The 15,214-nt window shown below is 45.2% G+C and overlaps 2 protein-coding genes across 4 annotated transcripts in view; both read left to right on the top strand.

The window, feature by feature from the left end:
- Window positions 1-277: 277 nt before the first annotated feature.
- dnpep (aspartyl aminopeptidase) lies at window positions 278-9,239 on the top strand. 2 transcript variants are annotated; one of them, NM_001139975.1, is made up of 15 exons: window positions 278-303; window positions 656-746; window positions 1,193-1,281; window positions 1,418-1,531; window positions 1,764-1,889; window positions 2,059-2,183; window positions 2,520-2,604; window positions 4,323-4,430; window positions 4,514-4,591; window positions 4,846-4,929; window positions 6,197-6,357; window positions 7,118-7,157; window positions 7,395-7,496; window positions 8,394-8,561; window positions 9,000-9,237. In NM_001139975.1, the coding sequence occupies exons 1-15, from the start codon at window positions 298-300 to the stop codon at window positions 9,048-9,050; spliced, it is 1,428 nt and encodes a 475-aa protein (NP_001133447.1). In that variant the 5' UTR covers window positions 278-297; the 3' UTR covers window positions 9,051-9,237. The 2 variants fall into 2 exon arrangements, with proteins under 2 accessions (NP_001133447.1, XP_082819388.1); XM_082963262.1 differs by lacking the exon at window positions 278-303 and adding an exon at window positions 315-406 and having other exon boundaries at window positions 9,000-9,239.
- A 1,253-nt stretch (window positions 9,240-10,492) lies between these two features.
- LOC145861376 (receptor-type tyrosine-protein phosphatase-like N) overlaps window positions 10,493-15,214 on the top strand; it is a 40,283-nt gene continuing 35,561 nt past the window's right edge. The window contains exon 1 of one of the 2 annotated variants that reach the window (XM_082963660.1): window positions 10,493-10,745. In XM_082963660.1, coding sequence (XP_082819786.1) covers window positions 10,670-10,745 — 76 coding nt within the window. In that variant the 5' untranslated portion in view covers window positions 10,493-10,669. The remainder of the gene's footprint in view (window positions 10,746-15,214) is intronic. The other variant, XM_082963661.1, reaches the window with a different exon arrangement.

Below are 15,214 nucleotides of genomic sequence, written 5' to 3'. Positions count from 1 at the left end.
TGATCCCTGGTTGACTGTCATGCTTCCCAAACTGCCTCCAATCTTTAAAATGTTCCTTAAGGTGTCTAGTATTAGTGGGCCAAGTTTGATGCTTGGAACGATCTTGTGTATACTGTATTTGGTTCTTATCCACTGTTTGTTTCACTTTCACCTCCAGGCCAGCAGAGGGCAATACCACGTTCCCCTCCCCTCAAATTACCCATTGTTAGTTTCTACATCGGTGGTCTTTATCAAATCTGTCAGATTTCTCGGGTGCTTTACACCGGGTACAGAGTTTAAAAGTCCAGTTAAACATTTATGCAGGTAAGCGCCATAAATTATGATTTTGCAGTCGGGTTATTAAGAGGTGTAGCTAGCGCAGAGCGTACTGATTTGACTTTTAGAAGCTGCGTTTGCTGTGTCTAAGGTTTGCATTGCAATGTGTTGGCTAGCTAACGTAGCTAGCAAGCAAGGATTAGCCTGCTTTCTAATTCTTCACTCAGCTAAACGTGTATTCTGTTTTTGGACTAGCCACACAGTCGTTTGTCATGTTATGACACTGCTTCTTGCTAAATTGTATTTTGCTTGCTGTTCAGCAATATCTCTTTCTGTTTTGCTTCCCAATGCAATGCTGTGTCAGTCATGGCATGTAACGTTATCCTTCTGCTTTCACTAGTCACTGATCATGAAAAGTTCAAAGGAAGCTGTGCAGACTGCTGCCAAGGAGTTCCTCCAGTTCGTGAACAAAGGAGTGTCTCCATACCACGGTAAGAACCCCAATCATTCTAGGACTGGTAGTTTGATAGTTAAAGAAATGGTGTCTGTGCTACAGGTTCAGAACAATGGCAATATAATATTTAGTAGGCATGTAGCTGTCAAGAGTATGTAACCAAATGCAGTGGGAGACTATTCCAACCTAACTTGAATGGACCTTGATCTTTAAATAAGATAGATATCTTGCAGGCGGATGTCCTCTTTCTGAGCCTGTACTGATGTCAGTTTTGTTGTGCAGCCTACCTTTGCACTCTGATCCATGTACAGTCCGTTCACACTATCCTTGGCCAAGATCCCGTCCTGAGCTGTCTTAAAGCCACCCTTTTATCAGACATTTAATTGATATGTCCCCCGGTTGCACAGGTTGTAACTCATAAAAGGAACGAGGTGGCTTGAAGTGAATGTCCTGCTCTTTTCACTCTGTCCTATGTGTGAGCAGTGGTTGAGGAGTGTAAGTCTCGTCTGCTGGGGGCTGGCTTTACTGAGCTGAAGGAGACTGAGCAGTGGAACATCAAGCCTGCCAGTAAGGTCAGTCAGTACATGGAGGTTCCAGTCCCACACTGATTTACACAGCTTTATAGGGCTTCTTCATATAGGGATCAAATAATATTTTCCTGTCAAACTGTGTTTGATTGAGAACTAACTACTCCTCTTCTCTCAACAGTACTTTGTGACCCGTAACTACTCCTCCATCATCGCTTTTGCTGTGGGCGGACATTTCCAGCCAGGCAATGGCTTCACTATGATTGGAGCACACACAGACAGCCCCTGTCTGAGGGTAAGGATGAAATTCTACACTGGGCAAAGAACTGAGCTGTGTTTGTTAGGGACAAAATGTTTTGAAACCTTCAGGTAATGTCTGAAATATTTTAGTTGTCTGTTGCCAAACGATTTAGTACAGTGTACCCTGCTGAACACGACCCAGGGCTAACACCGCCAACCACTGGGGATAGGTCATACTTGTATTTGGTCGTTAACTTGACACCCTTCTCTCTGTGTGGTTGATTCAGATTAAGCCACGGTCCAAGAAGACCAAACAGGGCTGTCTGCAGGTCGGGGTGGAGTGCTACGGAGGAGGAATCTGGAACACCTGGTTCGACCGTGATCTGACCATCGCCGGTCGTGTTATGGTCAAGGTATGGCAATGTAACCCTACCCATCTAACCCTTCATTCACCAGTGAAACATTAAGGTTGGCCCATTCTTTGGTTTCTGAACTTGTATGATCTATGTGTTGAAGTGTGTCTGGAGAATGGCAGTGTTTTTTTTGAGGACCTTACGTGGGAGTTGTGTTGTTGTGGTGCAGACTGGAGATAAGCTGGTCCATCGTCTGGTTCACGTGCCCCGGCCGATCATGAGGATCCCCCACCTGGCCATCCACCTCCAGAGGGACATCAACGACTCCTTCGGCCCCAACAAGGAGAACCACCTGTAAGTCCCGGATTGCATCTCAACAGTCTTAACTGGCTTCCTCTCCTTGCCACCTCTCCTTGCCACCTCTCCTTGCCACCTCTCCTTGCCACCTCTCCTTGCCACCTCTCCTTGCCACCTCTCCTCCATCTACTGATCTGACGACAGGACAGGTGAAGGCAGTATGGCAGGAATTTGCTTTCACTTGTTCTGTTCTTTCACATCAGTGCAGTTGAAGGGGAGGAGACCAGGAGTGGAAGCTGCTTGAGACTATTGAGATACACCCCTCATGGGAACCAGGAGAACAAACATGAATTGGACAGAGAAATAAGCGTTTAGTTACTGTGTGTGTGACAGAGTGCCCATCCTAGCCACTGCTGTCCAGGAGGAGTTGGAGACTGGCTGCTGTTCCACTGGGGATGCCTGCGATGCCACCACTGTTGTAAGACTCTAACTATCCATATCTCTCACTGTATAGTATGGCCAAAAGTTTTCAGAATGACACAAATATTAATTTTCACAAAGTTCTGCTTCAGTGTCTTTAGATATTTTTGTCAGATGTTACTACGGAATACTGAAGTATAATTACAAGCATTTCATAAGTGTCAAAGGCTTTTATTGACAATTACATGAAGTTGATGCAAAGAGTCAATATTTTCAGTGTTGACCCTTCTTTTTTTCAAGACCTCTGCAATCTGCCCTGGCATGCTGTCAATTAACTTCTGGGCCACATCCTGACTGATGGCAGCCCATTCTTGCATAATCAATGCTTGAAGTTTGTCCGAATTTGTAGGTTTTTGTTTGTCCACCTGCCTCTTGATGATTGACCACAAGTTCTCAATGGGATTAAGGTCTGGGGAGTTTCCTGGCCATGGACCCAAAATATCGATGTTTTGTTCCTCGAGCCACTTAGTTATCATTTTTGCCTTATGGCAAGGTGCTCCATCATGCTGGAAAAGGCATTGTTCGTCACCAAACTGTTCCTGGATGGTTGGGAGAAGTTACTCTCGGAGGATGTGTTGGTACCATTCTTTATTCATGGCTGTGTTCTTAGGCAAATTGTGAGTGAGCACACTCCCTTGGCTGAGAAGCAACCCCACACATGAATGGTCTCAGGATGATTTACTGTTGGCATGACACAGGACTGATGGTAGCGCTCACCTTGTCTACTCCGGACAAGCTTTTTTCCGGATGCCTCAAACAATCGGAAAGGGGATTCATCAGAGAAAATGACTTTATCCCAGTCCTCAGCAGTCCAATCCATGTACCTTTTGCAGAATATCAGTCTGTCTCTGCTGTTTTTCCTGGAGAGAAGTGGCTTCTTTGCTGCCCTTCTTGACACCAGGCCATCCTCCAAAAGTCTTTGCCTCACTGTGCGTGCAGATGAACTCACACCTGCAGGCTGCCATTCCTGAGCAAGTTCTGTACTGGTGGTGCCCCGATCCCGCAGCTGAATCAACTTTAGGAGACGGTCCTGGCGCTTGCTGGACTTTCTTGGGCGCCCTGAAGACTTCTTCACAATAATTGAACCGCTCTCCTTGAAGTCCGATAAATGGTTGATTTAGGTGCAATCTTACTGGCAGCAATATCCTTGCCTGTGAAGCCCTTTTTGTGCAAAGCAATGATGACACGTGTTTCCTTGCAGGTAACCATGGTTGACAGAGGAACAACAATGATTCCAAGCACCACCCTCCTTTTGAAGCTTCCAGTCTGGTATTCGAACTCAATCAGCATGACAGAGTGATCTCCAGCCTTGTCCTTGTCAACCCTCACACCTGTGTTAACGAGAGAATCACTGACATGATGTCAGCTGGTCCTTTTGTGGCAGGGCTGAAATGCAGTGGAAATGTTTTTGGGGGATTCAGTTCATTTGCATGGCAAAGAGGGACTTTGCAATTAATTGCAATTCATCTGATCACTCTTCATAACATTCTGGAGTATATGCAAATTGCCATCATACAAACTGAGGCAGCAGACTGTGAAAATTTATATTTGTGTCATTCTCAACTTTTGGCCACGACTGTACACTCTACAGTACTAGATACAGTTATACACAGTCCAGTGTACCCCGCACGCACACACTAATCAATCACTTGCCTTACTCAACTTCAGTAGGCCTTCAGTACGTTTCTCCATCTCTCCCCTCTCTCACTTGTCCAGGCAGAGAAGCACCACCCGACCCTGGTCAAGGTGCTGTGTTCAGAGCTGGACGTTCAGCCTGAGGCCCTGCTGGACTTTGAGCTGTGTCTGGCTGACACTCAGCCAGGGGTGAGTCTCGTCTCCTCAACACCTCCTCCCCCTCTGTTAATGACATCGATAACAGATTACTGACGTGTGTGTTTGCTGTGTAGGCAATTGGAGGTGTGTTTGAAGAGTTCATCTACTCCCCCCGTCTGGACAACCTCCACAGCTGCTACTGTGCCCTACAGGTGAGTCTCCTCTGTTCCAACTCAACACTCCACCTCCAGACACTAACAACAGGTCTCCTTCTCAAAGTACATAAAGATCTGAGAGTAGGAACCTCACATCTTTTCCTCCAGCGTGTTTGAGAGGGACGAGAGGAATCGGAACATGACCACCACCATAATGTGAACGTCCTCTTTAACCTTACCATTCATTCTACTTCCTCTTTAACCTTAACCTTCTTTCACCTAACCTCACCCTCTTTTCCTCTGTCCACTAGGCTCTGATGGACTCCTGCATCTCTGGAGACTCTTTGGCCACAGACCCCAACATCAGGATGGTGACTCTGTTTGACAATGAAGAGGTCAGTACCCCAGTCCTGTGTTGGCTAAATTCCTTCTGTGTAGAGCTAGGGCTTCTCCTTATCACTGGTCTATAGCTATGAACTATAACTAGAGCCCAGAGTTGTCTGGTGGTCAGGAAAACCCCCTGGGAACATATTCACAAAGTATCTCTAAGGAGTGCTGATATAGGATCAGGTTCACCCTCATAATTTAAAAGGTACAACTGATCATAGATCAGCACTCCTACTCTGAGATGTTTTGTCAATATGGGCCCTGACCCTCTGTATATCTAACCCAGGGCTCTCCAACCCTGTTCCTGGAGAGATACCCTCCTGTAGGTTTATACTCCAACCCTGTTCCTGGAGAGATACCCTCCTGTAGGTTTATACTCCAACCCTGTTCCTGGAGAGATGCCCTCCTGTAGGTTTCTTCTCCAACCCTGTTCCTGGAGAGACACCCTCCTGTAGGTTTATACTCCAACCCTGTTACTGGAGAGATACCCTCCTGTAGGTTTATACTCCAACCCTGTTCCTGGAGAGATACCCTCCTGTAGGTTTATACTCCAACCCTGTTCCTGGAGAGATGCCCTCCTGTAGGTTTCTTCTCCAACCCTGTTCCTGGAGAGACACCCTCCTGTAGGTTTATACTCCAACCCTGTTCCTGGAGAGATACCCTCCTGTAGGTTTATACTCCAACCCTGTTCCTGGAGAGATACCCTCCTGTAGGTTTATACTCCAACCCTGTTCCTGGAGAGATACCCTCCTGTAGGTTTATACTCCAACCCTGTTCCTGGAGAGACACCCTCCTGTAGGTTTATACTCCAACCCTGTTCCTGGAGAGACACCCTCCTGTAGGTTTATACTCCAACCCTGTTCCTGGAGAGACACCCTCCTGTAGGTTTATAAACCAACCCTGTTACTGGAGAGACACCCTCCTGTAGGTTTATACTCCAACCCTGTTCCTGGAGAGATGCCGTCCTGTTGGTTTAGACTCCAACCCTGTTCCTGGAGAGATACCCTCCTGTAGGTTTATACTCCAACCCTGTTCCTGGAGAGAGACCCTCCAGTAGGTTTTCACTTCATCTCCAGTTGTAGGCTAAATCAGTTATTCTATCACCCAGCTAATTATTAGAATCAGGTGCCCTAAATTAGGGTTGGAGTGTGAACCTACAGGAGGGTAGCTCTCCAGGAATAGGGTTGGAGTATAAACCTACAGGAGGGAACAGGTTTGGAGAGCCCTAACCCATCTGGTGTGCTAACACTTACCACTTCCCCCTGTGGCCTGTAGGTGGGGTCAGAGAGCGCCCAGGGGGCTGCGTCCAACCTGACAGAGCTGATCCTGAGTCGTCTGTCCTCCTCCCCCACCAACCTCACAGCCTTCCAGCAGGCGGTGCCACGCTCCTTCATGATCAGTGCCGACATGGCCCACGCCCTGCACCCCAACTACCAGTCAGTACCATACAGTAACCTGTCAATCACTCTGTCTCTATAGTAACACTCCAACTACCAGTCCGTTTACCCCTACTCCCTATAGAAACACCATACTGTTAATCACTCTGTGGTTGCATCTCAATTCTCCACCATTTTCCCAAAGTGTCTACTTCCTGCCATGGATTTAATGGTGGAACCTCCCTCCAGACCATTATTACACCAATCAAGTGTTTTTAGGTCCATGATAGAAAGTGTGGAAGTGCAGTCAGGTTCTAGAACAACATCCCAACTATCAGTCAGGTTCTAGAACAACATCCCAACTAGCAGTGAGGTTCTAGAACAACATCCCAACTATCAGTCAGGTTCTAGAACAACATCCCAACTAGCAGTGAGGTTCTAGAACAACATCCCAACTAGCAGTCAGGTTCTAGAACAACATCCCAACTAGCAGTCAGGTTCTAGAACAACATCCCAACTAGCAGTCAGGTTCTAGAACAACATCCCAACTAGCAGTCAGGTTCTAGAACAACATCCCAACTAGCAGTCAGGTTCTAGAACAACATCCCAACTAGCAGTCAGGTTCTAGAACAACATCCCAACTAGCAGTCAGTGTACAGTATGCCTGTAGAATAATAGTCTCATTTATATATTTATATCATATTAGATATATAATTGACTGCTGTTGTAATGGTTTTTTTTGTGCCGGCTGGGACCAGAAGACAATTTCAAAGATGTTTGCTGTGTTTATAGTTTTAATCGACTTTCATTTTCACCCTAGGGAGAAGCATGATGAAAACCACAGACCAGCCTTCCACAAGGTACAGAGCTCAAATTACCCCCTCAGCAATACACTGAAAACCCCCATTAGAACTGGTGGACATATTGTTGGAATCTTCTACAAAGAATGTCTACAATTAGATTTAGGTAAAATGGTCATGATGGTCCTGTGTGTAATATTTGTGGCAGACATGCTATACAATTATTTCTGTATGTTTTCTATACAAATATCTGAAGTCCTAGTCGCTGTGATTGTCTGAATGTCCTCTCTCTCTCAGGGTCCTGTAGTTAAATTCAACAGTAACCAGCGCTATGCCACTACGGCTGTGACAGCCTCCATCTTGAGAGAGATCGCCAGTCGTGTTGGTGTGCCTCTTCAGGTAATTGGCGTGTGCGCGTGTGTGATTTTTGTTCATACACGCTTGTTTCTCTGTGTGCTTTGTGGACTGCGTGGGTTTGTGATCTTGTTTCTTAAATCCACTCTGCAAGGAGCACATCTTCTAGCAAAGTAGTGCTGAGGTGAAGAAAGTGTAGTGGTGATTTAAACCAGAAGCCTTAGTGCAGTGGTGATTTAAACCAGAAGCCTTAGTGCAGTGGGGATTTAAACCAGAAGCCTTAGTGCAGTGGGGATTTAAACCAGAAGCCTTAGTGCAGTGGGGATTTAAACCAGAAGCCTTAGTGCAGTGGGGATTTAAACCAGAAGCCTTAGTGCAGTGGGGATTTAAACCAGAAGCCTTAGTGCAGTGGGGATTTAAACCAGAAGCCTTAGTGCAGTGGGGATTTAAACCAGAAGCCTTAGTGCAGTGGGGATTTAAACCAGAAGCCTTAGTGCAGTGGGGATTTAAACCAAGCTTATGGGAGAGGGAGACTGAAATCGAGAGCCTCTTAAGAGTAGATGATGGATGTTCAGCTCCCACAAGGACACTTTATTCACCTTAGTGCCTGGTGAAACTATGGCTCTGGTCCATTTCCCTCCCTGGAGTGTGCACTCATTCACCCCCATGTGGACTCAGAAGGAATGGACTGGTGTAAATCCAGATTTAAATAGCAGAGATGCAGGAACGACAGTTCCAGTTCTGACACATGTTGAGTTTCCCCACACAGCTGACATCCAATTTATGCCTGAGTGATTAATGAGCATCCATGGCACATGGAAATGGAATCAATAAAACTGAATGCAACAGTACATTTGTGTATTGTTTCCACAGATGCTTCAACTGTAGCTAGTAAGCATGAGTTAATTCATTACCCTCCTGACCCTGTTTCTGTGGCCCCAGGATGTGATGGTGCGTAACGACAGCCCCTGTGGGACCACCATCGGCCCCATCCTGTCTTCCCGCCTGGGGATCCCCGTGCTGGACATCGGTGCCCCTCAGCTGGCCATGCACTCCATCAGGGAGATGTGCTGCACCTCTGGAGTGCTCCAGTCTACCAACCTATTCAAGGTACTGGACCCTGTACTAACCCACTCCAGGGTTGGGGTCCATTTCAATTCAGGAAGTACACTAAAATACAATTCCCTTGAATGCTTGTCAAGTAGGAAAATGTGACTTTGGAATGACCCCCTGACCCACTCCATCACCCTGATACCCTTTTAACTCTGCTGTTTCTCTGAACCAAACTGAGCCAAGCGGTTCTGCCTGGCCTGGGTGCGCATCTACTGTAGTTGCTGGGCAATGTGGAAGGAAAATATCAGAGCCAGCACTGTGTGGTTGGGAACAGCACGATAGTGTGAAAGTGGTATCAGACAGTCAGTACATTCTATGGGTCTAATTGTGTTGTAATCTGACCAGACATAGTGAACCATAATGTCTCAGTATGTTGGTGTGTGATGATGATGATGATGATGAGGGGCTGATATGTCTTCCGTCTGTTCTTACCAGGGCTTCTTTGAGCTCTTCCCCACTGTGAGAGACATGGTGACTGTGGACTAGTCTGGGGAAAGGACAACATGGACAGACAGATGTCCTCCTCTGGGTCTCTCTACACACTGTGTTATTTGTATACTCACATGACACAGTGCCACAGCAGAACTTTTTGCACACATTGAGGCAAGGAAAGATCCTTCAAATGATGTTTCTGATGAACTGAAATGGTTTATAAAATAATATCTTTAATCTACACATCCTCTCTCCTTCCCTTGTTTTTGCTGACTCATTCTAATACGAAAGACACTGACTAATTCGTAGAGGTCATAGGATATAGAGCATACATTTGTCTATATGCTCACAGAGATCACACACATATAACCCAAAAGGCTGGAAGCAATGGGCACCGCTGCGCCCCTGGACCAATTATAGGGGGTTAAGTAACTTGCTTAAAGGCACAATGGCAGATGATGCATTTCCGCACTAGATTTTCCCATCTTGAGTTGGGATTCGAACCAGCAACCCTCTGGTTGAGGCCTGCTTCTCTAACCGCTGCCTCTTATGTTGCACTGGATCTCCAATTCAAAGAAAGAGTTTGACCCGCACTCCATAGCAAGTCTAGTACCAGTGGTGAAACAACATACAATGTTGACAAATATACTTGACAAAAATCTAAACACAACAATTTTACTGCGTTACAGTTCATATAAGGAAATCAGTCAATTGAAATACATTCATTAGGCCCTAATCTATGGATTTCACATTACTGGGCACGGGTGCAGCCATGGGTGGGCCTAGGAGGGCATAGGCCCACCAACTTGGGAGCCAGGCCCAGCCAATCAGAATGAGTTTTTCCCCACCAAAGGGGTTTATTTCAGACAGAAATACTCCTCAGTTTCATCAGCTGTCCGGTCCTGGGCTGGTGTGGTTACACGAGGTTGGAAGCAGTTTATGGTAGAGAAATTAACATTCAGTTCTCTGGCAACAGCTCTGTTGGACATTACTGCAGTCAGCATGCCAATTACACGCTCCCTCAACTTGAGACATCTGTGACATTGTGTTGTGTGACAAAACTGCACATTTTAGAGTGGCCTTTTATTGTCCCCAGCATAGGGTGCACCTGTGTAATGATCATGCTGTTTAATCAGCTTCTTAATCCATCCACCTGACAGGTGTGGTATATCATCTTGGCAAGGAGAAATTATCACTAACAGGGATGTAAACAAATTTGTGCACAATTTGAGAGAAATAAGCTTTTTGTGAGGATGGAACATTTCTGGGATATTTTATTTCAGCTCATGGGACAAACACTTTACATGTTGCATTTATATTTTTTCTTCAGTATAATTAGAGGAACTGAGGAATACATGGTAAGAATTACTTGAACTTTGTTAATTTTGCCCAGTGGGCTATGATGCAATGGTGGATCTCCCAAAGGTGAACCAGCCATGCAGAAAGACTAACCCCTTCCGCTCCTGATCCGAAGCAGCGCGCATCCCGGGATTTACACATTTCTCGCAACACTTGCTGTCGCACTCACAGTTGGTGCACTTCTGCTGCCGAAAATCCACGTCCTTTGGAGTCGGAGTGGATGTGCGGCATTAGAAAGTCTCTTCGATAGTTGACACGGATCATGAGGGTTTAAAACGCACCGCTGAACAGCTCTGTCTGTCTTGGGGAAAACCATGGGATCTCAGCGGCTATGGAGCGTGTTATGTGTGATGACGGTGTGCTATCAGACGGGGATGTCAAGCAGATACGGTAAGGGAGAAAATGAACTGAGTCACTCACAAGAGGCAGGTAACAGGTCTACATACACAGCCATTTAGAAATCTCAGCCAAGGCAATAGCGTACAGTGAGTAAATCAATGCAATATATTGACGGGGTCCATGAGCCATATTCTGCTACTTCAAACTGGATTTGCCAGAATAACAACTAAGAATATAGCCACATATGCTCAATTATTTTAGTATCATTCACCATACTGTTTTGCTTTTCTGTGCATTGTAGCAGGCAATACTAGTATAGTGTTCTAAACATAACGTGCATTTACTTATACATAACACATGTTAAGAAATTGAGAGATTCAGATGTGATTCAACATTTCTGGATGTCAGTTATGTTTGTTTAGGCTATTGGAGGCTATTTATGTAGGCTAAATATGAAATTGCGTCACAACACACTTGGTTTGAATAGTGACTTGGGGCTATAGACTTCCGCTTGGATTGAATGATGGGTTTGCGAAAACAGCGTCAGATAGGCATGATTCATCATAGCTCTTCTCCGCAATAATAGTGGATGAAGGACCAGTAATAGCCTGATGTGCCCCACGCCTTGGCTCGGCGCGCTCAATAAAAACAAAACTGCGAGGGAGAGCGCTTCTTCACGTCATTCAAAAGTCAGAAGATTAGGGTTATGTTTTTGTGTCGGCTACGCGTCTGGTGTTTTTGCTTTTTGTACATGACGATATCATTTTGATTTGTGTAAAATGACCTGCGCTAAGTTTAAACAACAATGTGAGCACAATGTTTGGGGCGGCAGGTAGCCTAGTGTTTAGAGCGTTGGGCCAGTAACCGAAAGGTTGCTGGATCGAATCCCCGAGCTGACAAGGCCGTCATTGTAAATAAGATTTTGTTCTTAACTGACTTGCCTAGTTAAATAAAGGATAAAAAAAATGTATGAAATTGAATGACAACCACCACTGTCATTATAGGTTTACAAAGGCCCGCTCTGTAATACTGCGATTACAACCACCCACTGACCTCGCGCCCTCCAGGCTGGTTAGACCTCGCGCCCTCCAGGCTGGTTAGTAGTTCAATTACTAAAGTTGGATCCTGATCTAATGTAGCCAGCCTACTGATGGCAGTTTATCAAGCTGCAGCCAATCCTACCACCTCGAACTTTACATCAATCGCGCACTGTCCATGGTGCTGAAATGAGCGCGCAGGCGCAATGGCATGTGCGTTGGTTATAGCCAGTCTTTTTAGAACCATGGACAGACGGCACACAGACTGGTGGTTCAGAACAGTGCGCTTGGTTTCTGTGTCGATGGCCGCTTGATATTTCGGTGATGTAGGGCAGGCTAAACCTGTGCTGTGGAGGCAGACTGGCAGGCACACACACTGCCTGTCCACTGACCTTAAGTCCGTTCTGGTGAGACGTCGACCTGACTACTGTTAGTTCATCACACTAGGGGAAAAGGTATTGCTTTGCCTCCTTCATTTCCAGCTGTGTCAGGAGAATTATACCATATCTAACTGGCTATGACTGCCTTCCTTTTGACATGCCGGTTTGTGGAGTTAGCAGAAGTGAAACAGTAGGCCTAGGCCTAACATTGTGCAGGTAACTAATAAACCAATAGTAGCGTACTACTGTGTTCTATACCCCCCTCCCCCATCGGTGTGACTCACCACGAGGACTGTCGTCAGAACCTGAAGGATCCTTCATTCATATGGCTTCACCCCCATGTGAATAAACAGGAATGAGTGAGGACTGCATACATTCTAATGTATTTGGAGATTTTGTTGGATGACCAGACCAATTTACTGAGCATGTTTAAGGCACAATACTAACAAAGCTGAAGAGGCATATACACGTGTATGTATCAAGTATAACTCACCTATTCTGATGGTTATGAATCACATAACGATAGTGTTTAAATCCGGTGGTACTGATGGTTATGAATCACATAACGATAGTCTTTAAATCCAGTGGTACTGATGGTTATGAATCACATAACGATAGTCTTTAAATCCAGTGGTACTGATGGTTATGAATCACATAACGATAGTCTTTAAATCCGGTGGTACTGGTGGTTATGAATCACATAACGATAGTCTTTAAATCCAGTGGTACTGATGGTTATGAATCACAATATGATAGTCTTTAAATCCGGTGGTACTGATGGTTATGAATATGATACTTGTTAGATTTGGTGGGGTGTTACATTTCTCAGGTTGTCAGACAGTGAGAGGTGAGACACAGGGAAATGGTGTGTGATTTCAGCCCATAGCATCACCTGTCATGGCCATCTGTCTATATACACCTCAGAGGACAAAAACAAGTCTGTTATCTGAAGATTAAAGGAGCCATCCACAGTTGAAACAATAACAAAGAATCCTCCCCGCCACCGTTTTGATAAAAAGTTGAGGGATGGAGTGGCTGGAGAAATGTAACCACTCTCAAATTCTGCCCATCAATTATATACAGATGATAGTTGTAACCATGTTTTGAGGCTATACAGTGTTTGTTTACATTCACATTGGAGTAAATCAAGCTTATCATGTTGGATTCTGATGGGGTACAACATTTTCATGAGGCATTTCTAAGTTATATTCTTCAAGAATCAATGGGTACATATCATTAATGTATGAGTCCAAGAATGGATGTAGCAACTGTAGATTACCCCTTTAAATCTGTAAAATATAAATCTGCATCCCAAATGGCACCCTATTCCCTATATAGTGCACTACTTTAGACCAGGGCTCTATTCCCTATATAGCACACTACTTTAGACCAGGGCTCTATTCCTTATATAGTGCACTACTTTAGACCAGGGCTCTATTCCCTATATAGCGCACTACTTCAGACCAGGGCCCTATTCCCTATATAGTGCACTACTTTTGACCAGGGCCCATAGGGAACAGGGTACCATTTGATATTCAGACTCTTATCTGAAGCTATAAAAGAGAATTCAAATGGACTCAAAGCCTCACCAGACTCACCATTATTCAACTCAACATGCCGTGTCTGTCCTCACTCTATCCCTGTACTTATAGCCCATTATTTTATTCTCATTTCAGATATGATTGTAGTTGCAGTAACACTTTAAAAATAGCCCTTGTGTTGTAGAGTGCTCCCCCACTTCCTCTGTCCAGGCCCTGACTCCCAGTGGTACAGATCTGCTATCTTAATTTGATCACTCTGTTGTCGCAGAGATATCCTGCAAATTGTAGTGTATTCAAAGTTTTAAAAGGCTTCTAAAGTTTGTAATTTCCACATGATTTGTACCAGCGGAAAATGTATCAACCCCTACAAAAATGTCCATTAATTATAATCCACATAATAATTAAAATGTCCTGTTGCTAAAGGATTATTTTCCTACTGTGAGAAGCAGGGTCAAATTAAGGTAGCGCATCTGTAGGCTGAGAGAGAGTTTGATGGGGGAGAGAGAGAGACTTTGAGAGGGGGAGAGAGAGAGTTTGAGAAGGGGAGAGAGAGAGTTTTAGGGGGAGAGAGAGAGTTTTAGGGGGGGAGAGAGAGAGTTTGAGGGGGAGAGAGAGTGAGGGGGAGCGAGAGTTTGAGGGGGAGAGAAAGAGAGAGCAAGAGAGTATGAAGGGGAGAGTGAGGGGGAGAGAGAGTGAGAGAGAGAGAGAGAGAGTGAGTTTGAGGGGGAGACGGAGAGAGAGAAAGAGAGAGTTTGAGGGGGAGAGAGAGAGTTTGAGGGGGAGAGAAAGAGAGAGAGAGTTTGAAGGGGAAAGAGAGTTTGAGGGGGAGAGAGAGTTTGAGAGAGAGAGAGAGTTTGAGAGAGAGAGAGTGAGTTTGAGGGGGAGACAGAGAAAGAGAGAGTTTGAAGAGGAGAGGGAAATAGTTTGAGGGGGAGAGCGAGAGAGAGAGAGCATTTGAGAGGGAGAGAGAGAGAGTGAGTTTGAGAGGGAGAAAGTGAGTTTGAGGGGGAGAGAGAGAGAGTTTGAGAGGGAGATTATGGGAAGGGAGATGGAGGAAAACAAACTCAGATCACCGTGGAGAAAGAACAGGAAACACCCAGTCATGTGACTGAGTTTAACTCTGGGATTGAATTCATAAAAGTGTGTGTGGGGTGGAAACATCCAAGGTGATAATTATGTCCATGCTGTTTGGAACTCTTTTGTTTATGGAGCTCTGACTCATGCATGTATACAGCACAATGCAGCAAATGTTGCTATGATACAGCCCTGTGCTAATTATTGACTACTGTAATAGCTTTTATTGACTGTTGTGGGATACACATAATCAGCCTTCAGCACATGCCTCTTCCCCAGAGATATCCTAGATTCCTGCTAAACTTGTGTTGTGTGTTACATCTCTCCCTCATATTTCTGAACAGCTGAAATAACAACAAAACAGCCCAGAGAATAACGCCACGCAGTTTGATCAAATGACTGTTGCTATGATACTTCCAACCCAGTTCACTTCACTTTATTGGTCTTATTTCACATCTTGAGTTTCTTGAGGTAGAACACAATGGACA

The sequence above is a fragment of the Salmo salar genome, chromosome 17, assembly GCF_965601325.2.
Source record: "Salmo salar chromosome 17, fSalSal1, whole genome shotgun sequence".
NCBI lineage: Eukaryota > Metazoa > Chordata > Actinopteri > Salmoniformes > Salmonidae > Salmo > Salmo salar.
This window is presented reverse-complemented; position numbering and strand designations above follow the sequence as displayed.